We start from the raw sequence: 26,844 nt of genomic DNA, 5'->3' as shown, positions 1-26,844 counted from the left end.
ATTGAGCTAAACAGATTTGTTATTTTGTTTTCTTCTACACAGGGTTGAACACAGGGCCTTGTAAATGTTAAGTAAGCTCCACCACTGAGTCGCATCCTTGGTCTTTTCCAAGGTATTTTTGAGACAAGATTTCCATGAGCTGCCAAGCTAGTTTTGAACTTACTATGTAGTTCAGGCAGGCTTTGAACTTACAATCTCAAGTAGGGAAATTACTGACATGAACCCAGAATGCCTCGTTCTTCTTTACAGAGAAGTAGACAGGGTTTATGAGATCAAACGGAGTGAAGGCATCTAAAAAGAAAAGGCTCAAGAAAACTTTTTCTTGAAAGTATGGGTATCATGTAAATTTAAAGCTAAAGGTCTAAATAAAATAAAATAGAAAAAAATCTTCCATACCTTGAAATCTTACACACACACGTGCCCTAAAAATACCAAGAAACCACAGAAAACCCCTTAGGGGTCACTTTGGCCTATGGGCCTCAACAATAATGAGTTTATTTCCCAATGGCATAGCCATTACATGTTTTACCATACATCTGCTCGAAAGCAAATATCATTCCATTTAAGTACTACATTACAAAAGACACATAGTTTGTCTTGGAGAAATACAGAAAAACAATTCACATCAAGCACGTATACTTTAGGCATGTCTTTCAAAATAAGGAACAGTACCGGCTCGTAATGTTTTGACTTCTGAACTTTCATTTAATATTCTACACACCTATTTAAGTCCTACAACTTATATTTTAAAAAAACTATATGCAAAGGAATCACTCAACTGCTCACTTTGCAGAGTGTCAAGACTTGAATATTGACTACTCTGAACAAAGTTAGGATTATTTGGATCATTTGACAGTCCAGGCTCACTCATCAGGCCATTATCTACACAACTGAAGTTTGATCTATCAAATGCATCAGACTGTGAAACGAACACAGAATTGGAACTGGTGCCTGCTGACATATTGGCAGAAGACATCTGATGCAGCTGTCTCAGTTCTCTTGGATCTAACCTGGAACTAGATGAGGGGTTTTCAAGATTGATGCTGACGAGTCTTGGGTTATCAGTGTCCCCCATGCCATCAGTGCTAGTTGTCATCATGTTCACAGGCCGATTAGATAGCATGTTGACATCAGAAATACTGTATAAGTCAGTTGGTGACATGGATGGCGTTTCCATTCTAGCTAGGTCATCGCTACTATAAAGGCAAGCATTGGCAGCACTTAGGTCGCTCACACCAGGCCCTTCTAGGAATGAAAGGATACCTTGTGAATTAGAGGAAAGCGTTCCCGCTGAGAAGCCACTCAGGGTATTTGTACTGACTGGGTGTGAGGTGGGTTGTGTCACTGGTGACCAGCTTGTGGGCTGATGGACCACTGAGGGTATGGCTGGTGGGTGATGTGGCAGTCCACTTGAGATGGATCCAGATGAAGAATAGTAGGGTTCAGCTTGCCCTGCAACTCCTGAAGACCTGGGCATTTCTTGTAAAACTGTACTATGAGAAAACAAGTTTGATTCTGTAGAAGAAAAAATATATTTTACAGAGTGAGATGAACAAATTGATATAAAGCATTATTTCTGAATTGAAATTATAAAAACATACTAAAAACTTTCTAGGGAACTGACATATTTCAAATAAATTAAAGCATAAAAATTATTACTTGAATTCAAAACTAAACTGTAACATGTAAATGGTTATATAAATATATGAAAATTATTTTTAAAGTTATTTTGGCATATGTAATTTTCTTCCAGTTAAATCTGAAAATACAGCATCTTGTGCCATACAGGTACATTTTTTAATATTAGAATTTCAATGAACTGGTACCTAACAGCCAAAATCATCTTATAGTCTCTGCTTTTAGGGGATAATGAGAAGATGAAGAGGACTGAAAACTATGCATAGCTTTTAAGACTTAAGACATGACCCTAAGGGCTCACAAAATTCCCCATCACAAAAAAACTGAGGAAAAATGCCTATATTTATTTACAAATTACACAAGTACTATAAAAAAACAAGATAAAGTGCCAATTTAAGGATACAAGATAGAGAATTTGTTAGGGGATTACAAAACATCCTCACTAAAAGGCCAGATAGTTTTAAAGTTTGTGTGGGGAACAACCTCTGTGGGAACTGTCCAGCTCTGTTGCTGTAGCAGAAGAGAGAGGGGACTGGGCATGACAGCAGGTGGTTAGCACAGCCAAGGGCCACAACGTTCAAAGTGTAAAGAGTTATAAACAGGTGCCTACCATGTTCACGCCATTTCTTATGTGACACAGTCAAATTAGTAAAAGCACCAGTGTGTGAACAGAATATAATTTCTTGAGCAATAAAATCCCCAAAATATAATTAGTTCCAACACAAGCTTCAGAGGCATAATCTACCTGCACTCAATAGTGAGTGTGAGCGGTTGTAGGAAAGAAAGAGATTTGAAAACAGTTATTCCTAAAAAGTGGACTAACAGTATTTTACAGGGATAAAATACCTTTTTTGATGAATCTTCCTTCTCCAATTGAGCCCAGAGGGATAGTTCTTGGTTTCTCAGGAAAGTGTCCTGGTATGATAAGTTTTTCTATTATTAAATGTAATTTGAAAAATAGTTTATCACTTTAAAAATGTAAAAACAGAATAAAGCAAATAAAACATTTACTTAAATATAACTCAATCCAAAATATTCTTACCACAATCTTGCAGCAGTTTCTGAAAAATTAGAGTTGTTTTTTGTTTCTTTGATTTATTGCCATATGCATCTGATTAAAAAAGAAAGTGGGAAAGCAGTAAATCATGGGATTCTTCCTCCCTCCACAATGAACACGTGCTTTATCAGCATACAGCAATGCTTAGAATACATGTGAATAATACAGGTCTTTAAGTGCACAATATACCCAATATCAGTTACAAAGGACACTTTTCTTTTAATTTTTAAAAGCTTAAAATAGTAATTTTTCACCCTAAAAGCACCTAGAAGTCAACATGAACTAATGCAATGGATCAAAATAGGTACAACTTTATGATTAACAAATTTTCCGCCTACAAAAGGGTACAAAAAGTACAAAAAGTCCTAAAATGCATGTATAGACAGAAAATACAATCTAACAGTTCAAGAACTCTAATTGTTCAAACTCTCCTAAGAAATGCAAAGAGTATAAGGGAAAAAAAACAAAAACAAAAACAAAGAAAACAACAAACAAAAAACAAAAACATACAACTGAAAACTTCTAGGGAAAAAATACAGATTTTGAATATATAAAACTACACTCCAATGTTTATTTTACAATATCACTGGCATGATTAGCTTAAGACAATGATCTATTCTTCAGCCGAGACTGTAGCTCGGTCAGCTCAGCACTTGCTAGTGTACATAAAAGCTGAGTCCAATTCCTAGCATAACATTTAAAAAGGCAGCAGGGAGTGCAGAGGGGCACACTGCTGTAATCCCCACGACCTGCCAAGAGTCATCCACAGCTACATAGGGAGTTCAAAGACAGCATGGGATGCAGGAGACTGTTCCCAGTCCACACATACACGTGTGTGCGCACACACATACAAACACACACACGTGTACACAGTACTCCTGACTCATACCTTTCTCATCTGGCAGGTATCTGAAATCCATAGACTCACTAACTTCCTGGTCAGAAGGCCTTCGCAGCTGCATTTTCACTGTCACAGGCTCCAATATAGCTTTGCAATATGGAGGAGTCTTGAAAACAATGGCTACTTGGCGGTGTACATCAGCTTGTGAAAAAACACCTTTGGCTTCCCAGTCATTCAACACAAAACGAACTTCTATATCATCTAGTGAATAAGATGTCAAAAAATAATAACAATGAGGAAACAGTAAAATACATATATTAATCAAAGATATATTAATTCAATTAAACAGAACTGATAAATACCTTTCTGAACTTTGTCACAAAGCAGAAATATTTCATCTCCTCCCCTAACACTTCCACAGTTCTTATTCACACGACAGATCCTTAATTCTGCAGTATTTGGGGCACCTAAATGCAAAGGATTAAAAAAAATGGGTCTCAGTATTGTCTTAGTTAATGTTAGTTGTTATGATGAAACACCATGACCAAAAGCACTTCGAGCGGGGAAGGGTTACTTCACTCATAGCTCCCTGTAACATTTCATGATCAAAAGCAGTGAGGGCAGGACCTCAGGCAGGGCAGGAACCTGGAGGCAGGAGCTGATGCAGAGGCCATGGAGGGGTCCTGGTCAGTGGGGTACTCTTCATGGCTTGTTCAGCTTGCTTTCTTACAGAACCCAGAACTACCAGCCCAGGGTTGGCCTTCCCCACAATGGACCTGGCCCTCCCCCATGAATCACTAATTAAGAACATGCCCCATTGGCTACCCTATGTCCAGATCTTCTGAGGACAATTTCTCAACTGAGGTTCCCTTTCTGATGACTCTAGTTTGTGCCAAGTTGACATACAAGTATCTAGTACAAGCATTATATTTTATTATGCTGTAAGGGGAAGAATTTGAGGAAATAATTTAGAGAACAGATAAAATTTTAATGTACAGATAAAGGAAACTAAATATTTTTGTGTGAATTATATGTATGTTGAGGTATGTCTGAATGTAGTTATGTGTGAGCATAGGTGAGCATATGTCACAGCATGTGGGCAGAGGTCAGAGGACAATCTCAGGCGCTTGCTAGTCTCAAGTTCCACCTCTTTTGAGACACTCTCTCTGTTTCTTGCAGCTATGTACACCAGGTTAGCTGGCCTTTGAACTTGAGCAATTCCCCTGCCTCTTCCTCCTGTTTCTTGGTAAAGGCACACTGTGACTAGATTAGTCTTTTTATATCACTGTGTATATATCCTTAGAACAATGCAGTTTTCATTTATCTGCCGAATATTATTATGATAGTTCTCAAAGGTACCTTAGGCTCTCTGATGAGAATAATCTACCTCTACACTCCTATGGTCCAGTATTCTACATGCAAATTAGGTATGGCATATACCACTGGTGAATGTGTGTGTGTATACACAAAATAGTTTGGAGCAAAGTTTTAAAATCTTTTCAAATAAACATCTATATCCTTTGATGTAGGTGTTTGTCAAAAGTTATCCTTTTAAAAATAAATGCCAGAAATATTTGCATAAGAGATAGACATTCAGGAGCAGTAGTCAAGAAGGTAAAGGTGCCTGTTGCCAAGCCTGACAACTTGAGTTTGATCCCAGGGAAACACATGGTGAAAGGGCAGAACCAAGTCCTGTAAGTTGTCTTCTGACCACACACACATGAACACACACACATATAAATAGACAGACATATGATCGATAGACAGTTGTCTTTAAAATGCATACATAAATATATTTACTTCAGTATAATTTGCTTACAAAAGGAAACAAATATATTCTTAAATATGATTCTTAAATATCACCTTAATGATTTCTTAAAATTAATATATAGCCATATTAAAAATATGCTGCTCAACAAGGTGATACAGGCTTTTAATACTGGCACTTGGGAGGCAGAGGCAGAAGTAGAGGCAGTTGGATCTCTGTGAGTTCACAGTGTGAGTTTAGGAAAACCAGGACTGATACACAAAGAAACCCCTTCTTGAGAAAAAAAAAATAAAAAGCAACACAAAGAAGGAAGGAAGGAAGGAAGGGAGGGAGGGAGGAAGGAAGAAGGAAGGAAGGAAGGAAGGAAAGAAGGAAAGAAATATGCAGCTACTAGAAACCTAAGTGGGGCTTGGGGTATAGCTCTGTACAATGTCCTGGTTTAATTGCCAGCAGTGTTTAAAAAAGAAAAGAAAAGAAAAATTGTGACTGAAAATGGTTCAAGGTATATTGCTGAGAGGAAAGTTTTGGGATTTTTTTTTCTCTATCTATTGAGACAGGATCTCATGTGACACAGTATGGTCTTGAACCCCTATTTTTAAACATAGTCAAAGAAAACTTAACTTCTGATCTGCCTGCCTTGACTTTCCAAGTGCTATGATTATAGGCATGCACTACCACTTCTGGGTTGAAAACAAGCTTTTTAAAAGATCACTGATCCTTTTTAAGTTGCCAAACTTAGAAGGTGAATAGGCGTGATGAGGAAGATGGTGGTGTCTGTGCTTGTTAAAGGGACGGCACTGTGTGCTTGAGGACAGTGGCCATCTAGGAGACTAATGGTGATTTGCTCTTCTTTCTTATATATGTACATATGCTTGAGGGTTTTTCCTGTAACGAACACTGCTTTATTTATTTGTTTGAGACAGGATCTCTTTATGTAATCCTAGAAATCACAATGTAGACCAGGATGAACCCACAGAGAACTGCCTATCTCTGTCTCCAAGTGCTGGGATTCAAGACATGCACCATTACACCTGGCTTCTTTTCGTTTCTTGAGACATGGTCTTAATGTGTAGGCCACAATGCCCTCAAACTTTATCCTCTGCCTCAGCCCTCTGGTTGCTAGAATTATATGTGCAAACCACCAATCCCACCTGACATACTCCTTTCCAAATTACGAAAATCCCTTAAACTTTTTAGCAGTTAAGGAAATGAAACACGCTAAGAGAGCAGACATAAAAAAATTAAAACACTTACGGTTGTCATAAATTGGGTTAGAAACAATGGGAGGCAGAGCAGTTGTGAAGTTACCATGTTCATCAGGAAGGAAAACTTGGAAACAGAGCCTCACCACATTGAGGTCGCAGTCTTCAATGTCCAGCAGCTGCTGTTCAGGGACTGAACAGTACAATCTCAGGTTTAGAATGTAGAACACATATACTAATACTTTACGTAATACTAAAATCCTCCTGTCTTTCTCTCTGCCCACAATATCCAATAACCTCAATCCATACCTATGTCTACAGAAAACTAAGCCGGTGTTCAATCTCAAGAGTAGTTTTCATTATTGTGCAGTCACTATTTAACAGTATACGATAAACTGTAGCCATGCTCAGGGAGAACCTACACCAGGGACCAGGAACTTGAAGGCAGAATCATAAACTGACCACCATAAATCAAAAATATTAAATATACATACAAGTTATAGAGAATGGGAAATAGGCATTCTTCACTTAACATAGTCTTTGGCCAAATCTGTAATTACCTTCTAAATCTAGCAAAAATCACCATCATCCCTGTTCTTATAGGTAAGACATTGATTTTAAAGAGATGACATTATCTGTCTAAATTTTTTCAGCTAAATAATAGCATGGAAATTTGAACTACAGAGCCATATTAACTGTGTACCAGCATTTTAGAGATGCAATGTGCAAAAGATACAAGATGATATAACTTTATGTGTAAGTCAAGTCATCTTAAAAACAAAGTGCATATCAGGGCATTTTACAGTTCTGAAAAAAATATAAAAACTTGCCTCAGAATATAGTACATGAATAGACTCTTTGCACTGATATTTGAAACGAAGCCCATTTTTAAAACAAAATATTGCTGCCTTTGAAATATTTTAAGCCTATAGCAATAAATTTTTACTAATATATGCCATATTTTATAAACATGAAATTCATTAAATTACATGAAAAATGTACTTGGAAAGGACATTAATATTAAAATTAAAATATTAAATATGTAAAATAATTAGTAAATTCCTCAGTCTTACAGGTGATAAGTAATTTAGAAACACATATCTCACACAATGCCAGTCAAATAGTCTCCGGAAATGTATTCCAGTATCAGCATTCTTAAGCCTAGCATCTGAGTCTATGAAAACACAAGACTATTTGTCAAGCTCTAAGCCGGTGAGAACCCTAGTTCCAAAAAAGAAGGCAGAAAATGCCTGAGGAAAACATCTGAGGTGGTCCTCTTGCTCCCATACATAAGCACCTCTTACCATGTTTAAGGGAAAAATGTGGGGTTCAAAATGTTAAGATGCCAGCAGCACCTGTATCACAGTAGCATACTCTGCTGAGACCAGTACAGAGGCAGAAAGAGTGCATGACTCTTGAAAGTCTCATGTAATAACAACATAAACTTAAGAGTTCAAGGTTTCGGTGTCTTCATTTCAAAAGTGAATAATCGATATTAAAACAAAACAGACAGACAGACAGACAGACAGACAAAAACAATGAATGGCTAGGTACTCTTGACGGTTTACAAATAAATTTATGTTAATGGAAACAAATTGTGGTATAGTCATATGATGGACAAATACTCGGCAATAAAGAACAAACTATGGTTATATACTGCAACATACACTGCAAAAATAGTTAAGACCAAATGGAACCAGACAGGAAAGAATATATAATATAAAAATATATACTTCCACTTCTATAAAACCCTGGAAAACCATGTGTGCTGACAGAAAGGAGAGGAGCTGTTGACTGAGGCAAGAGCTGGAAGGAGGGAACTGAGAAAGATGAAAGACATTTTGAGAATGGGGAAATGTTTCTTTACCTTGAGGTTACATGACAGACTGTATCTGGGTGGATTTATTCACCAAGAAGAGTTTAAAATATTAAAATAATATATAAAAGAAAAATAAAATGGCTAATAGACTAAAATATAAATATATTTAGCCACACCATGATTCTATCAAAGGCAAGAAATTCTATTTTCACAAAATATTACTATTTGGGGGATTTTGCTTTGAATTTTCTCAGTATGTAGAAAAACAGTTTTCACTGTATCAATATTATTTCCATCTCTGTACAACATGGTTAAAAACTACTGACAGCCAGGAATCACAAGTGATATCTGGATTCAGAGTAAAGGCTGAAAATTCAACTAATAACTGCTGTGTGTGTGTGTACACAGGTATGTACAGATGAGCGTACATGTGAAGGGCAGAGACCAGTACAAAGTGTCTTATTTGCACTCCACCTTATTTTTGAGACAAGGTTTCTCACTGAACCTTGACAGCTCCAGAAATCCACCTGGAGCCACCTCCCTCATGTTGGGAATACCTAGCTCTTTTCAAACGGGTACTGGGATTGAACTCAGGTCTTCATGCTTATGTAGCAGGCACTTTACTTACTGAGTCATATCCCCTACCCTGAAATAATTTTCTACAAAGCCTAACCCTTATCCTGGAGAAGAAGAAATATCCCTTCTCTCTCAATCAGTGCAGTACCAGACCTGTACTTAGGTTTTTATCTTACATGACTGTCACCTACAAGTGCTGCTTCTATCCTGTCAGGCAAAGTCTTATGAACTCAGAATGGGTGTGTCTGTTGCATTTTTGTATTTCCATTAAACACTGAAGATAGGAGTTACTTATAATTGGTTACTACATTTTTTTCAATCAATGAGTGACTTAAGGCTCAAACAGAATTCAAAGTTTATCCACAGCCACATAGTAAGTTTGAGGATGTAATCTCAAGTGGCTTGAATTACACGTGTCCTCTATCATGCTTAGGCAAGCAAAGGAAACAGCTCATTTGGCAGAGTGCTTCTTTAGCACACACAAAACCTTGAATTCAATCTCCAGTGATTCATAAACCAAGTGTTATGATGTATGTGAGTGATCCCAGTACTGGGAGGTGGAACAGGGGGATCAGGAAACTCAAGGTCATTCTTGGTTACACAGTGAGTTTGAGACCAGTGCAGAATACATGAGACCCTGTATCAAAAGCAGAAACAGAAACAAAAACAACAACAAAAATCAAATGTTTAAACTGGAAATGGTGGTACGTGTCTGTAATCCCAGCAGGAGGGAGACTTGAGAGTGGAGGATATGGCATCTGAAGTTAGCCTTTGTTATATGGTAAGACCCTGTCCCCAAAACAATAAAGTAAAAATAAACTGTTTAGTAGGTGCTATTCACAATAAAATGTACTAAACAGTAAGATATATTTTACCAATACAAAAACATACTACGAAAGTATTTTGAAGGGCTGGAGAGATGCCTCAGTACTTAAGAGTACTTGTAGTTCTTGCAGAGGACCTGGGTTCGATTCCAAGTCACATCTTGCAGATGTGACACACATCTGCAACTCAAGTTCCACTGGATCTGACCTCCAGCTACATATGTGGTACACATACATTCATGCAAGCAAAACACTCATACAAAAAAATCAAGAGAAGTCTAAAAAATATTTTGAGTGGCCAGGTATGGAGCTCATGCCTGTAATGACAACATGGGAGGTAAAAATCAAGGGCCCAAGGCCAGCCTCAGCAAAACAGCAATTCAAGCTAGCTGGGCTGAATGAGATCACTATTAAACAACAATGGTGATGGTAAGGGAGGAAAATACTTGAAAGAAGAGTGAATCTTGATGGTTGGCAGACTGGCAAAAAGAAGAAGCATACTAAAAGACTTACAACACTTGGAGAAGGTTTCATTTTTGGGTTTGTTTTAGCTGGGCATAGTGGCTCACATCTACAATCCCAGCACCTGGGGTCTGATGAAGGTGGATAGCTAGGAGTTGATGGCCATTCTGGAGTACGTAGTGAGCAACTGACCAGCCAGAGCTACATATGAAGATCTTACATCAAAATAAACAAAAAGGAAGGGAAGGGGAGGCTTCCATTTAAATACAAGTCAACAAGTAGAATCATAATATAAATAGAAATCACAGTCCACTGATATACAAATGATAGAAATTATAACAAAACACTTACCATTGAAAGGATTGATTCCTGCACTAATTCTTAAAATAATAGCTTCTTTCACTTCCTTTTTCTTTACACACCGAATACCCAAATTTTGAAAACTAAAAGCAAAGAACGAAACTTTCAAAATCACATCATAGTTAAACAAAACTATGACAGAAATCAGACATACTCAACACTGAGAAGTCATCTTCCTGCCACACCAGCTACTAGGTCACAGACCCTGTATCTAACTGTGATAATAAAGGTACAAGAGAAACAAACGTAGGCCTGTCTAAGAGAATTGTTAATAGAAAAATAAGAGCACGTGGTGACACGCCTTTAATCCCAGCACTAGGGAGATGGAGGCAAATGGATTACTTTGGTTACCTAGCAAGTTTGAGACTAGCCTGAATTATGGGAAAACCTGCCTCAAAAGACCAAACTGAAAAAGTATATAGAGTATTATGTAACTTTCAAATGTACTATTTTATAATTACATTTTGCCAATATGCCTAGTCAAATATACCTAGGTAGATAAACATTACAAGTAAAACAAACAAAACCACCAAGAAGCAAAATTTCACCTTCTAAACAAATTCATGATCAGTTTACTAAAATTGGTGTATCAAGAGGTACAAAGACAGCCGGACCCTGAAATATGCAGGTACGTTTTGCTGAACTTATAGCAGGATTAACCTATGTATTTTTTTTAAAAAAAATTGTATAGGAGTGGCTAGTGCATTTTAAAAATCTATGTACATTACCAAACTCAAAAGTCAAGTGATTAGACCTCAGCATCAGTTCTTCAGGCTTCATGAACATTTTAGAGGTTTGCTAGCACTACCTAGGCACAGAGGCTGAGCACTTGTGTCCCCATGTACGGACAACTGTCCACTCTGATGAGGGGCCAGGCTAGCCTTCTTATATTTGAGTCCCTCTACTCATTTATGCTGCCTGCCTAGCTCATCGCTGAAAAGTGTATCATGAAACATATGAGAACACAGCTGTCAGCTGTACAAGGTCTTGCTGTGTGCTCTGGCTTGGCCTCAAGTTTTTCATAGATGACAGAATACATTTTTTGCCATGTTCTATGATTATAATAGAGGAAATGAAATATTTTTATGAAGAGGGTTAATACTAACAATATTTAGCAACAGTTTCAAAGGGTCATTTATGGAAAACATCTCAATAGCTACAAATATTACTCATTTGCATATGTGTAATACAAATGATGATGGGGAACTCCCTACCACCACCCAGTCATACTTGTTCCCACATGGAAAAACCATGACATCATTTGAGATGGGTGGGTGTGAATAAGGAAGCAAAACTCAATGATAAGAACATGACCATTTCTTCAAATTTCACTTGGCACTTGCAGACAGAGGCTGCCTGGTTCACCTTCCTCCATGTTCATACTGCTGCATGTTCATGCTTCATGCTTGGCACTCACACCTGTGACGTCATTAGCACCTAAAATAACTTTGCCACTTCCTTCCTTCCTTCCCCTCCTCCTCCAATAACAAAAAATAAGTTATGAATTCTTAATCCTTTCTTGAAATCCTGCAACAAAATAATTCTTCACCCTGACATACACACTTGGTCTTCTTTCATCTGAATAACCACATCTGGTATGCACAGAGGGTTAGCGCAGTAGTGTAGTACATGTCTAGTGCTCATCACACCCTGGAATCAGCCCAGTACTGGAGGAAAGAGGAAAGAAGGGAAAGAGGTGAAAGCTCTGACTTAAGGAAGCCAAGAATCATGGGACATCTGATCATTCACTCAGTGTATGCCTTCATAGTTATTCAACACAGTTTGGCATCCCAACTGTGCACTAAAACTCTCAAAAGGAATGAAGATACATTTTCTCCCTTCATGGAACTTAGTGTCTAGAATGGGGGGTTGGCAAACTCTAAACCATGGGCCAAATTCAGCATACTGCTTGTTTTGCAAACAAAGTTTGTATTGGAACACAAGCATGTTCATTCACTCACACATCTTTTGTGGATGCTTTCCTGCCGCTGAGTAGGACATAAGTGTCCAAAGGGCTATTAGGCCTGTGATACTATTAGTCTTTAAAAACATACAAGCAAAAACAAACAAACAAAAATAACCCTGCTAGCTCAAGTCTTGTGAATTACTAATCACATGCAAAAATAAAAATAGTAAGAACTGAACTAGGAAGACAAAAGAAATAGATAATAAAAAGACACCTCTGAAAGAACACTGTGAGCAGAGGAAACACTCTCATGACTGCAATGTAAGATGAGAGGCACTAAGCCGGGCAGTGGTGGTGCACACCTTTAGACCCAGCACTTGAGAGGCAGAGGCAGGTAGATCTCGAAGTTCAAGACCAGCTTGGTCTACAGAATAAGTTCCAGGACATCTAGGGCTACACAGAGAAATCCTGTCTCAAAAAAACAAACAAAAAACCCAACAACAACTACACACACACACACACACACACACACACACACACGGCCATATGGCATGAACAGCCAGAAAACTATGGGTTACAAGTTTCTTTTCACAGAAATGAAGAAAGAGTATTTCAAGACACAAATGACTAACTGAAAGCTTGAAACACTGCTGGAAGGTCAAGACATGCAGGTGGTAATATTTCTTGCCAAATGTATATACCTAGGGCTTTTTGTGTTTTGTGTTATTGCTATTAATAGGAGGAACTTTTTTGGAGATCATGTCTTGCTGTGCACTCCAAGATAGTCAGATTTTTTTTTTTGTAAATCATGCAGAATGAAGAGATTAATTGCAACATATGTTTTCTTTACTTTGAACAATAATTAAAAAAAGTACATCTAGCCAGATATGGTAATACATGCTTACTTATAATCCCAGTGCTCTGGAGGCTGAGGAAGGAGGATCACTACAAGCTGGAAGCTAGGCTGAGCTACACAGTGAGAGTCTGTCTGAAAACAGTCAAACTTAAAAAGTAAGTGGTAGACAGGTAGCTCACTTGGCAAATTTCTAGCCTAACATGCACGAAGTCTTAAGTTCAATCTGCATAAACGGGACATAGGGTCTTATGCTATGATCTCACACCTGTAATCTCAGTATTTGAATCCTCTGGAAGGCAACCCTAGCCTACTGGAAACTGTGTCCTAAGAAGGGCAGAGATGGCGCATCCCTTTAGTCCCAGCACTGGAGAGGCAGAGGCATCTTTGAGTTTGAGGTCAGCCTGGTCTACAGAGCGAGTTCCAAGACAGTGAAGGCTACACAGAGAAACTGTTTCAAAAAAAAAAAAAAAGAAAACAACACACAAAAAAAAGAAAACAAAATAATAACATAAAAAATACTCCTGCTGAGCCAGACAGGGTGGTGTTACCTGTAATGTCAGACTTGGGAGTTGGAGGGAGGAAGCTTAAGTTCAAAGTCACTCTACATAGTAAATTTGAGCCCAGCCTAGGCTACACTGGGAAGAACTTCTACTATCATGTGTGGTATCTATTAATAAAGAATGAACGCAAATATGTAAAAACAAAAATTTGGGTATCAGGTTGGTGAGATGGCTCAGTGGGTCTGGCAACCTGAGTTCAATCCTCAGGATCCACGTGGTGGAGAAAAGAACCAACTCCACCAGCTGAGGCAACTCTGACCTCCATGTGGACATAGCATATGTGTCCTCCCCACCCCCACAGATATAAAAGAACATGTAATTAAAATGTGAATGTACATATTATAGTAAATTAAATACGAAATTAATTTATTTTGCTAAAAACTAAAATTAAACCTTTGTCATATTGCTGAAGATTTCTGTCACTGTATACTTACAACAAAGGTCTGCGTTCTGGTCCAAATTCGGCTTCATAGTACCCATCTCTGCAATCTTTTCCAACTAAATCATGAGGATGAGGTTTATATGGGTCATTCTTTGTTACTAATGTAATTCTTACTTTTCCTTTTCCATAGTAGTTCATAATCTGAAAAGGTAAATTATACAGTCTGTAAGTATATCTTGTTAACAACAGACCTACTAGATGGATATTGTGACATATGCCTATAGTCCCAGCATTTGGAAGGCTGAAACAGGATCAGCACAAGTTCAAGGTCAGCCAGAGCTACATACAGGCAGCTTACTTGAGATTAAAGTTTCCAGAGAATATATCAGCAAGGTAAACTTATCTTTCAATTCCTAAAATGTTTCTTTATGCCCTAATTTCACCTAGCTTTGTCATCTGTTTATTTTCCTTTTAAAACAGGTAAGCAGGCCAGGCATTGTGGTGTACACTTTTAATCTTAGAATTTGGGAGGCAGAGGCAGGCAGATCTCTGTCATTTCACGGCCAGCCTGGTCTGCTGAGTGAGCTCCAGGACAGCCAGGGCAACACAAAGAGACTCTGCCTCAAATATCCAAAATAAATAATTCTCATATTTACCAGCCTTTGTTGTGCAAAACTTGCTCCTTAATTTAAAACTGTTGAAGTCTGGTCTGTTGCTATGTATTGTAATGCTGAAAACTGGCCCTGGTTGCTTCCAGAGACAGAAGACCCTCATGTACACCAAATGATGCTATGTAGCCTTGACCTCCAATTTATCCCTGATTGGTCAATAAAGATGCCTATAGCCTATAGCTGGGCAGAAGAGAGATAGGTGGAGTTTTGGTTCTCGGGCTTGGGGTCTGAGTCAGAAGACCATGAGGGAAGGAGAAGAAGGTGGAGAGAGGAGAAGATGCCATAGGGTAGGTAAATCATGAAAACATGGCCATGAGGACTGGCTAATTGGAGTAAGAGTGGCCCAGGCAGAACATGGCAAGGTTATTGATAGGAAAGTAGATACTAATGTCTTAGAGGGTAGACTCTGCCCAGCTCCAGAGCTTTAAAGGCTTGTCATAAATATAAAGGCTTTAAGTTTTTAATCTGGGAACTGAATGATCCAAGGCAGAGTAAAAACCCCTGATTATATATTTACTACAGCAAAGACCTGTTGAGACAGAAAAGACACAAACCTTATATATAATTTTGATGAATAAAGTAAGATAGTTTAAGAAGAACTAAGGGCTGGCAAGATGGTGCTACAGGTAGAGGCACCTGCCACCAACAACTTCAATCTCTGGATCTCACTGGAGCACAAAGAGAGAACTGTCCTGCAAGTTGTCCTCTGACCTCTACACGTACACGTACACACACACACACATAAATTTTTTTAAAATTAAGTTTATACAGTAGATAGGACAAAAGGCTTTAGGCATACTATTGTACAATATGGTGACTATGTACAAATGCACTGTATATTTCAAAAAAACTAGGAGGACTTTGAATATTTCCACGAGGAGCTAAGTAAGTTTAATTGATTGAAGCATTACATGATGTATACATATATCATACATTACATGGCATCCCATTAATATGTATAATTTAAGCATCTATATATCAGTTAAAAATATAAAAGCAGAAATTTGGAAATCAATATATAACTTGGCAATTGATTTATTTTTTAATTTTGTAATTCTTCTTAGGTTCAATAAAATAAACTGTAAATAATAAGCTAGTCACAAAACAGTGATTTCAGATCTATTGATGAAATATTAAGAAGCATATTTCAAAATCCATTTTGAGATGGTGTCTGCCTTTTATATATACGAGTCTCTAGACCCAGGTCATCTGCCCACCACAGCCTCCCAAGTAGATGAGATTCTGGAGGATGACACTACCCCAGACTTGCTATTAACTTTGTTTTCATTTGTTTGTAGAGACAAGGTCTTGTTTAAATAGCCCAGACTGGCCTAGAGCTTCTTACATAGCTAGGCAGTCCTCAACTCAACATCTACCTGTTTTTGCCTCTCAAATGCTTGTCATGTGCTACCATACCAACTCACTATTAAGGTTTTAATTGGCACTTAAATGATAAAAATGAGCTAGGCATGATTGCACATGTCTGTGATTCCAGTATGAGGGAACAGAGGCAAGAGTTAAGATCACTATAAGTTTGGGGCTAACAATTTTGTTTCAAAACACTAAACATGAATAAATGAATAAATAAATTATAAAAATTAAAAGGCAAGTAGATAAAATTTATAAATATAAAATATAAACATACCTTATAAATATACATTTGTTAAATTCATTTTCAACCAAAAAAAAACCAAAAAACAAAAAACAAAAAAAACCCTGTTTTCACAGTCTAGGGATAGATCTCAGTGGTAGAACACTTGTTTAGCATTCCTAAGATTCTAGGTTGTATCTCCAGTACTGTCTGATAGAGACCAGTAGCTTGAGCCTGTAGTAGCAGGAGATGAGAATCAGAAACAGAAGAACCCTGGAAACTAGTGGACCAGGTGTATAAAGTGGAAAAACAGCAAAGACACCCTGTCTCAAAACGGAAGAATGAGATGCCAACCCATCCAACGCTGTCCTGACTCCCACATGGGCAATGAGGCACCTGAGTGTCTGTATCCACACACACTAAAGAGCATACACTCACACACTTTACACACACGGAGAAAAAGCGTGATACTTTAAATGATGTTAATAACTCAGAGTTTTGGAGATAAGCGTAAAGGTATGAAAGAAGGAGGGAAAAGTTGTTATTAATAGCCCCTACACTAAAAGATCAAAACAGTTCCAAATCCATCTTTAACATACAATCATTCCTCTCACCAGTATATGTACAAAATGTGCTTTGTGTTAACAAAAGGGATCCAATCCAAAGCTGTCTGTGTACAACAAGCGCTGTGAATCACTACAGTTATGCTAATACATCAACTATATAGCAGGAAATACTCCATATTTTTAAGAGATGTCCCTACACATCTAGCTAATGCAGAGCAAGTATAAAGAAGAAAGGGGGAAGGGATCAGAGCATGGGGTTGCAAAAGACTGAACCTTCTGCCAGGTGGTGGACCTTTAACTCCAGTACTCGGAAGGCAGAGGCAAGGAGATCTCTGACCAGCCAGGTCTATACAGAATGAGTTCCAGGACAGCCAGGACCACACAGAGAAACCCTGTCTAGAAAACAATAAAATAAAATGAACCACTAAAAGTTAGATACTAAAGAAAGGCCCATTACCTGGATGGACGGGTACGTCCGGTTGTTGTCTGTGCTGCGTTCCCCTGGAATGCTGCCTGCTGATCGTCCTTCACATTTGTATCTAAACCGCATTCCCCTCTGCCTTGGCTGTTCAATTATTTCTACATATGGATTATATCCACCTGAAAATTTTTTAAAAGAACAGAGCAATGAGATTAGAATAGTAATATAATAGACTTTAATGGCTTTGTTTTTTAAAAACCTTCTAATTGGCCTCATGTGGTCAGGTAACTCTAAAAGTTGTTACCTCAGAACTTAATACACTCATTAGGTATAGATATTAAGCAATAAGCACTAATCCATTATGTGTTAATACTACATAGGAACTCAGTTTGTATAAGAAAATGGTATCTTCCTCATTTAATCTTTGTTATTTAATGTTGGAAAGGAAAAGGATCTTTGTTTTTATATATTTTTTAAAACAAACAACATTTACCAAGAAAGGTGGAAAAAATAGTATTCAGAGGTACATTATATTCCAAAACTGAGTAAAATGTACTTAACTGCTTTATTTTAAATTAGACTATCACTGCATGAAAAAACACTCGTTGCATAGGCAAGTCTGGATTATCAAAGGATCTGCACAAAATATATTAAAACAGTATATTGACTTTAGGCTCAGCTAACGCTTCAAATCAGTTCTAGCTAAATCTTCTCCAAAATGTAACATATAATATGGAGACAATAAAGTAATTTGCTTTCAATAACAAGTGTAATTTGACATATGTACTCTTAGAATAAGACACTCTTAATATAACTATCAAAGTAAGTATGTTGAGTGAAAGAAGCTAATCTAAAACAAACACATATACTATATGATTCATTTACATGAAACTCCAGAAATGTAAGCCAACCTATAATGAAAGAAAGGTGATCACTATTTGTCTAAACTTGGTAGATGAGAAAGTTTGGAGGATGGTGGACATATTAATTTTATTGTGTTGATTAAGATATATATGTGTGTATATATAGGTATATGCACACACACACACACATTATATTTCCAAGTGTGGAGGGTCAGGGCTTTATTCTTAGCAATCTCAAGAACAGAAGTAGGCTGATTTCTGTGAGTTTAAGACTAGCCTTATTTATATAGCAAGTTCAAAGTTAGTCGGGACTACATAATGAGATCTTGTATCAAAAAACTAAAAAACAAAAAAGTTTATATATAACTATTACATTACAATGAATTAAGCATATGTCAATACAACTTTTAAAATATATGCATCTTCACCCTTTTTTATTAGCCAAGTGATGGAAATAAAAGTTGAATAAAGTCAACTATGATTTCAAGTTAGGGCAGGTAACCATGTGATTTTATTTTAGAATAAAAATTTCCCAAACCATAAATCCATTTCACTAAGGCTTATCCTTAGAATGTAAACAAGCTTCAGAAATGGCAAAATAATGAATTTTTTAATATAGTATGGGATGAGGTCTATTCCAAACCAGGCACTTTTCTTTTCCTTCTAGAATTTACTATGTAGACCCAATTGACCATAAACTTGCAGTGATCCTCCTGCTTCTGCCTCCTGAGTTCTATTATCAAAACAAAATAAGATCCAGTAAGAGTCCAGCAAGACCCTGTGTTAATAATGTCTTATTGTTAATATTCTCTGTAAAATATGTGTTAAATTCTTCCTAAGTATCACACATACAAGAGGCAGTCAGTGAATGGTACTACTATTACTTCAGATGCTCTCTTGAAAACAGTGACACATCACTACCACAACTGCTACTCTGAAGGACCTTATACCCAACAGTGAGCAATGACTAGTATGCACCGCAATTATGTTCTGTACAAAAGGGGGAAATACTAACAAAATTCTGCAGAAAATTATAATAAGAACAAAAGAGGAATCTAACAGTTTAAGAGAGGGAAAATGTAACAAAACAAAAGTGGAAAGACATTTTAGAAAAAAGGAAGTAATTGTCCATGACATCAACCACCAATGGAAGTGGAGTACAATGTCACTCTTAGAAAGACAACCAAAAGTCCAAGTACATTCAGTAATATGGATTCCATTGTATATGTGAAAATAAATCAATGTTTTTATTCAGGGAAATCACAAGCTCAGATTAGCTTTCTAGAGTAAGAATTCTGATGGTTGTGGATAGTCTAAAAGATAAAAGAAAATGATCAGCTTAAAGATGACTTACACACACACACATTTTTCTCCAATAATAATAATAATAATAATAATACATACATACATACATACATACATACATAGAGGTTAACAACAATAAAATAGAACAATTATAACAAACAACTAAAACAAATTATTTAAATCCTTATGAAATTTTCCTTTTAATATTTTTGAACTACAGTTAATTACAAATAAATGAACTAAAGAAAATCAAACTATAGATAAGTCTATCTATAGTTAAACTATAGATAACTATATCAACAAACACAAAAAAGAAAGAAAATTATTTTAATCCAACAAAGTCCACATAATAATTACTGAAAATATAAGGTAAATGAGTATTTTACAATGTGTGTATCATTGTATATGTAAAGTTTACAACTTAATTTAAAATATCTCATAGCCTGTGCATTCTTGTAGGACTACTTAAGAGAATGTACCTTTCTCTTCAAATGTGTTAAATTCAACATGATTTTTATTTTTTACTGGCATCTTAAAGAACGTTTGTGGTTGAACTAAAAGGTCAAATAAATCCCAGACCATTACTTAAGAGGTGTTCTGGTGGGAAATTGATATATATAATGACATCATTAATGGTAACTGGTTACCTTTTTTTAAGGAGAAATCTAAAAAACATTGTAGGGCCATTCAAAGCAAGTTATGCATTTCTTTAAACCAGTGAGTATTTATAAAATACTTTGTATTTATAAAATTATGACATATAAAGGACCTGAGATTAAGTATTTTTAAAAATATCTTAAAGTAGTAAGAATTATCTAAATATTATCATGTAATATCATGCATTTATATTTATTTTCCTTCTTGTAAAAATTCTTCATCGAGCCAAGCAGTGGTTGGGCAAGCCTTTAGTCCTAGCACTGGGGAGGCAGAGGCAGGTGGATCTCTGATTTTGAGGCTACCCTGGACTACAGAGAGTTCTAGGATAGCCAGGGCTACACAGAGAAACTGTGTCTCAAAAACCAAAAGAGCAAAAATATAACAACAATAAAAAGGAACTCTTCATTGATAACAAGCCTCACTCAAACACAAATTTCAGAATTTACAGTTTACATTCCCCAGTTGGGAATAACTTTTCTGTCCTGTAAATCAACAATCATGGTATTTTTGTTTACAGCAATTATTCCAAAAAACATAAGTTTAGAAAAAGCTAACTATTGTGTTCTTTACTTTTTGAGACAGTGTCTTATCTATCTAGGGCTAACATCTAACTTGTTTTATAGCCTAGGCTGGTCTTGAACTTCTAAGCCTCTGGCCTCCACTTTCCTAGTGTTGAAATTACAGGCTCCACTATCACAGACTTTGTACAATGCTGGGTCCAATCAGGGCTTCTCAAGGCTGGGCAGCTACTCTACCAATTGAGCTACATTCTTTTATTGAGACAGGATCTCAAATAACCTAGGCAGGCCTCATTCAATGTGTAGCTTGAGGCTTTCCTTGAACTTCTGATCTTCCAGATTTTACTTTCCAAATACCAGGATTATAGATTTCTACCACCATACCCAGCTTTGTTATTGAAATAAAACTACATCTTTTACTTCTTCAAGTTACTGAATGGCAGAAATTGTATTACTCAATGTCCTAAATTAACATCTGTGTGGAGATTAAAATTCCAAAACTCTTTTGAGTCAGTGATCAAAAATCAAAGGACTATATTAATGATTAATCAGCTCCTCCTTATTATATTCCTCAATAACTGAAAAAAAAAACCAGTGCTTTGTAGGTACTAGAACAGCTACACTTTCATGCTTCCTCATATCTGTTAATATTCTGATTTATAACCGTATCGCTTCCTAGCTATGAAATCATTGGTATTACGTGTCAGTACAATGAGCCAATCAGGTCCTTCCTCTGTACTGTTTTACAATGCCATTCCTTTAAAAGATGAAAAATGAAAATTCTCTATGGAGAATACAAAGGAAAAATTACAAACCAAGGAACCTTAGGGAAAATAAATACTCTTACCTAAGATTAAAGAAAGTCACTATGGTTTTGAAAAGTACAGAAATGTTTTCAAAATTGTTTCTAAACAATTTAATTAAGATATTTTCTTTAGTCAGGACAAGTGTAAAGTCTGGATTGGTCTCTATACTTTGAATTGCATTGTAAAACGCTAATATTGAATAGAATAATTTTTTAATTATAGCTAAAATGCTTGCAATATACTTATAATTTCATGTGCACTTAAGTAAAAAAAAAAACACTGAGCCTATTTAAAATCTCAAGTATGAGTTTTAAGATTAAAAAAAATTAGAAATTATATTTTAAGATTAAAAAGAAATTAGAAATTTCTTTTACATTAGAAATTTTAAATTAGAAATTTTAAAAAGAAATTAGAAATTTCTTTTATATTAAAAATATTAGAAACAGATCAATTTGTCAGAATTATATATAAAATAGGTATACCAATAAAAATATTATTGCTAGAATTAGAAGTCATAATTAAGTACACAATGAGGATATTAATTACATATATTAATTATAATACCAATCAAAACACACACATAGGTATTTCTCACTGATTCCCTTAACTTTACTCTTAATAGAGAGAATTAGTGTTTTCCCATCATAGAGATGATAAAAATTCAAAATAATATAAAATTTTGAGAAAAAGATTATTATTATCACTATTATATTTTTAGTTTATTTTTTGAGACAGTCTCTTTGTGTGGTCTGGCTGACCTGGAACTTGCATTATGGACAAGACTGGCTTTGAATTCAGAGATCTGCCTGCCTCTGCCTCCAAGTGCTGGGATTGAAGGGATGGACCACTATGCCTGTCATAAACACATATGTACATAGTACAGTAACAATTTTTAATAACATAGTGGCAAGTAAGTCATAATCCAAGAAACTAACAAATCTGACTACCAAATGGATGTCTCCTTGGTTTATAGCCACAGAAGAGCTAGTGAACGAATGACTGAGTGAAACTCTTCCATGAGTTTTTTTTTTTTAAATAAAAGTCATAAGTGTCATTAAACTGCAGAGGTGTAATTACAACCAAGTTTCAAAATAAAATCAACTTTTTAATTTATGTAACAAAAAATAGTAAGCATAAAATCTCAATAACAGATATAGCTATAACCTATAACCTAAAGCAAATACAAATATCTTTAAGAATATAAGGCAAATATTTAGATTCAAAGTCCCTAGAATAAAGTTTGTTCTGGGGCTGTACATCAGAAGCCAAACCATAACCTAACCTCACAGAGATCTGAGGAGAAATGTAAGAATAAAGCTCAGACAGATTTCTGAAAAGACTTTCCAAATTAATCTAAATACTCTGAAGACCAACTGCGTAAGACATGAAGAAGTAAAAACAACAATGCAAAGTGTTCAGGGAAGCAATCGGAAGTTCTGCTCCAAGCATAGACAGGATTATGAATAAAGCAGGCAAAAACTGTCTGGCTGATTGTCATTCTTCCACTCACCAAACAAACAAACAAACAAACAAACCTTATTCAACTGAAACAAAAAAAACATTCCAAATGCCTTTGATTGCCCTTTTATATAAAACATTCCTTTGAATATCTATCAGAGCCTTACTGTTTACAATACAGCACACAAATGACAGTCATACTAAGCACAGTCAAGAACAGCTGACTAGTGTGCCCCTTTCTCAGAAAGTCTTAGGTAAACAGATTTTGCCTGGAACCAAAAGGCGCAAGCAGCTAATAACCATACACTCCCAAATATCATCTCCGTTAAGAATTTTCTGGTGAGCATTCAACTGATGTATGAACCACAAGGCAAATAAATGCACTGCAGTAAGATTTCACTGCTGTGGTTACAGGAAAATCAATCTAACTAACTAACTAACTAACTAACTAACTAAAAAACAGTCCTAAGAGGTTCTTACCTACTAGAGTGCAAAAGTCTTTTCTAGAATGAAAAATACATGGTAGGGCCAAATCACCTCTATTAAGATTTCAAACTTAAAAATACAAGAGACACAGTTAAGTACAAATTTCAAACGAACATTTTTTTTGATAAATACATCTTCCTCTGTAATATTCAGATCATGTGCTCATAAACATAATCATTCAGAAAACCCATATGGGAGAAAACTGAAACAAAAAACAATTCTGAGTCCCTTAATTGTACTTGAGAAAGAGACCACATATGCGCTGTGTTCTTAATTGTGATTATGCCAGTCATTTTTCCCATTCATTCTCCTTAGTGTACATCACTAATTATTATAACACCATATCTCCTTTTCATGTGCTTCATTTCTGAAACATCTGTATTTGTGAGCAGTCTTACTTTAAAAAAACAAAAAGAAAGTCATTTGTTTTAGCCAGCCACTCCTAACTTCCAGCTCTATTATAAAAGTGTAAATTATCTCACAGCTACCTTAACTTTTATTAGGGAAAAAAAGGTTATCTTGAAATTCACATACAAAAAGTTGGTGAGTAGTAAGGTCTACAAAAATAATTCCTTCCTGTACTTCCTGCTATGTTACACAGCAGAATCATATTAAAGAAAAAAAGTGACTAAATACACACCTTCTAAATTTTAAAGTACATTTCACCCAAGACAGTCTTGCTCATTAGTAACATAGTATGGACCTTACAAGGTAACTGTGCAGCTCCCTCCATTTTGTTCTTTTTAGGAAACAATGAGAAGTTTTAAATATGGACACAAAGCATCTAGCTTAAATTGAATAGAATTATATGAATAATGACTGCCTAAATATGCAGATCTTTGATGGGAATATTTTTCTCCACATTGCCTGCTATAATTAATCTTATCAAAAAGCTAGAACCAAAGCACAGTATTGTTTAAAAGGCAATGAAAACCAGCTTAATGGCTAGCTAGGAAGTCTTAATTTGCTAGTTTACCTGAACAATAATTAGAATCATCATATAAAATCCTGTCATCTCATGACATTTATATAATTCTGCTCATGAGACTAGGATCTACGACACTTTACATTTATAGGCACCACCTATTCAATTACACATACCTATTTACATATGACATCCGGAGAGGAATGAGCAAATGGTCTTAAGTGCTTGGTAATCAATAGGAATACTTTTCAAGGTTTCAGTACTATATTGCAAAAAAGAATCTAAGTTACATAATGATAAGCAGATTTGTTGCTTTTAAATTACTATTCAAATGGAATGGGAATTTTAAATTTATTTCATAATTTTTCTCTATATGATCTTTATAACAGATAAGGTGTCCAGACTACTTTAAACTATATTCTTACCTAGAAATTTCAAATGACTGAATTACAATTTAAATGACATGATGTATTTTAAATAGTCTCATTTAGTACAATCAGTGATAAAAGATCAAAAAACAAGACAATGACACTACAACTTACAGATTTGTTTTCTATGTTTATTGGTTTTTTTTTCTTCTCTGACCGTACTGAGAACTGAACCCAGGGCTTCACAGAAGCTGGGCAAGGCCAACCCAACTTCTAAATCCTTAAAACGTGGCATTTCTTTTAAAAGTTCCCCCTTATAATTTTTGTAACCATTTCTATAGCAGTACAAAATATGTGTCCTTAGGCAAATTGCAACTGTATTACATTTTAAAATCATAGCTGTCTTACAGTCCTTTAATAAATGATTTTCTGTTGAAAAATTTTCAAGTATTGCATTCGTGTACTATATTAATAAAGTCCTATTAAGTAGACAAGGGCAGAGCTGTTTTAACAAACCTTACCACTCTTTACAAATTTCATACAAAAATCTTTCTGATTACCAATGAATTAAATATTTAACGCCTTTTTATTTATTCTTCTAATCTGAATGAGAGTTAAATTTATGAGTTTACTAGAGCATCTGAAAGTCTGGGTTCATTTAACTGGGTAAAGAGAAAGTTGAAATATTTTAAACTACACTTGTTTTCTCATGAAAACCACAGACAAACTGAAATCAAGCGTCATGTGAAACACCCCAGTTTCCCTTAGGGCCTACAGCAGGAGTTATGGTATTGTTCTGCTCAACTCTTAAAAGAGTTCACTAAGCTTTCTACTTCCTCTTCTCTGCCAGACGTCGTCGGCTGCCTTCTCCCCGAGGGTCATTGGGAAGATAAGGGTCGGCGTCCTGCTACAGACTGCAGGTGTCATTTTAGCTCCCACGGCCAGGAAAGCTGCTTCAAGTACTTGCTTTACACAGTGCAGGGCTGTCATACTAGACTCCCCCATAAACTGTTTCTTACAAACGTGTCCTCTCAAAGCAGGCGATCCAATACTTACTAGTGGCAGATAAACACTGACATTAAAATGATGACATTTTCATCCTTACCAGTTAAAGCATAATCAAAAAATCGTCTCGCCCTCTTACTACTAACAAAATGTGTGTGCAGGGTAGGGGTTGAGGGTTGAGGGGGGTCGAGGTTTCGACACTGTAAACTAGACATGCAACTCCTTTAGCTCGTGGAGGTGGAGGTAGTGTTTTCACTTGGAATGAATTAAAATGCCGCTGAGGACTTTTACAGTCAAGCCACATTCTGTACCAATGTCAGCCCAAGAGCCATTAGTTACTAGCACGATTGGACTTAAAAAAAAAAGAAAGCTCGACCGAGGTACGGAGGTTCCTCTTTTTTGTTGTTGTTGTTCGAAAATGTAAAACCGGGTCTCCATACCGCTGAGTCTTTGGTGCTCTCCTTTACTGAGATTACCCCCCCCCCCCCGATCCTAAAAGCACGCCGTCGGGAATTTCGAAGGTTCTGGCTATTAGGAGATCAGGTTACACTGCACCGCTTTGATTTCACACGCAAACCCCGGAGCGGGTAACTTTTAAAACTGCTGACAATTTGCCAGAAGAGAAGACTTGAAAGGCAGACCGTCCCAACCCCAAACCGAGCCCCCGACAGCTCCTTTCCGTGACCCGCAGATGCCCGTCCCGGTACTCACTCGAGGCCATGGCTCGGCTCCGCGCGCCGCTCGCCGCAGCTTCCAGAGTCCGGCCAGAGGCTGCAAGTCAGCCAGCCAGCTAGCCAGCCAGTCAGTGAGTCAGTCAGTCAGTGAGTCAGTCAGCCAGCTAGCTCGTCAGCCAGCCAGTGAGGAGGCTAAGCACCTCTGCAGCCGGGACCCCAGTCCTCGGACCACCCCCGGGCCTCCTCTTCTTTCCCGGCCCCTCTGGGTTTGCGGCTCAC

The 26,844-nt window shown here is 36.6% G+C and overlaps 1 protein-coding gene across 2 annotated transcripts; it reads right to left on the bottom strand.

The window, feature by feature from the left end:
- Positions 1 to 453: 453 nt before the first annotated feature.
- Rel (REL proto-oncogene, NF-kB subunit) lies at positions 454 to 26,844 on the bottom strand. 2 transcript variants are annotated; one of them, XM_028779133.1, is made up of 10 exons: positions 26,603 to 26,844; positions 17,537 to 17,679; positions 14,304 to 14,452; positions 10,539 to 10,630; positions 6,559 to 6,699; positions 3,899 to 4,003; positions 3,585 to 3,797; positions 2,681 to 2,749; positions 2,485 to 2,571; positions 454 to 1,515 (listed from the first exon to the last, which is right to left on the bottom strand). In XM_028779133.1, the coding sequence occupies exons 1-10, from the start codon at positions 26,610 to 26,612 to the stop codon at positions 740 to 742; spliced, it is 1,785 nt and encodes a 594-aa protein (XP_028634966.1). In that variant the 5' UTR covers positions 26,613 to 26,844; the 3' UTR covers positions 454 to 739. The 2 variants fall into 2 exon arrangements, with proteins under 2 accessions (XP_028634966.1, XP_028634975.1); XM_028779142.1 differs by having other exon boundaries at positions 2,485 to 2,553.

This window comes from Grammomys surdaster, unplaced genomic scaffold (genome assembly GCF_004785775.1).
Source record: "Grammomys surdaster isolate TR1022 unplaced genomic scaffold, NIH_TR_1.0 67, whole genome shotgun sequence".
Lineage (NCBI taxonomy): Eukaryota > Metazoa > Chordata > Mammalia > Rodentia > Muridae > Grammomys > Grammomys surdaster.
This window is presented reverse-complemented; position numbering and strand designations above follow the sequence as displayed.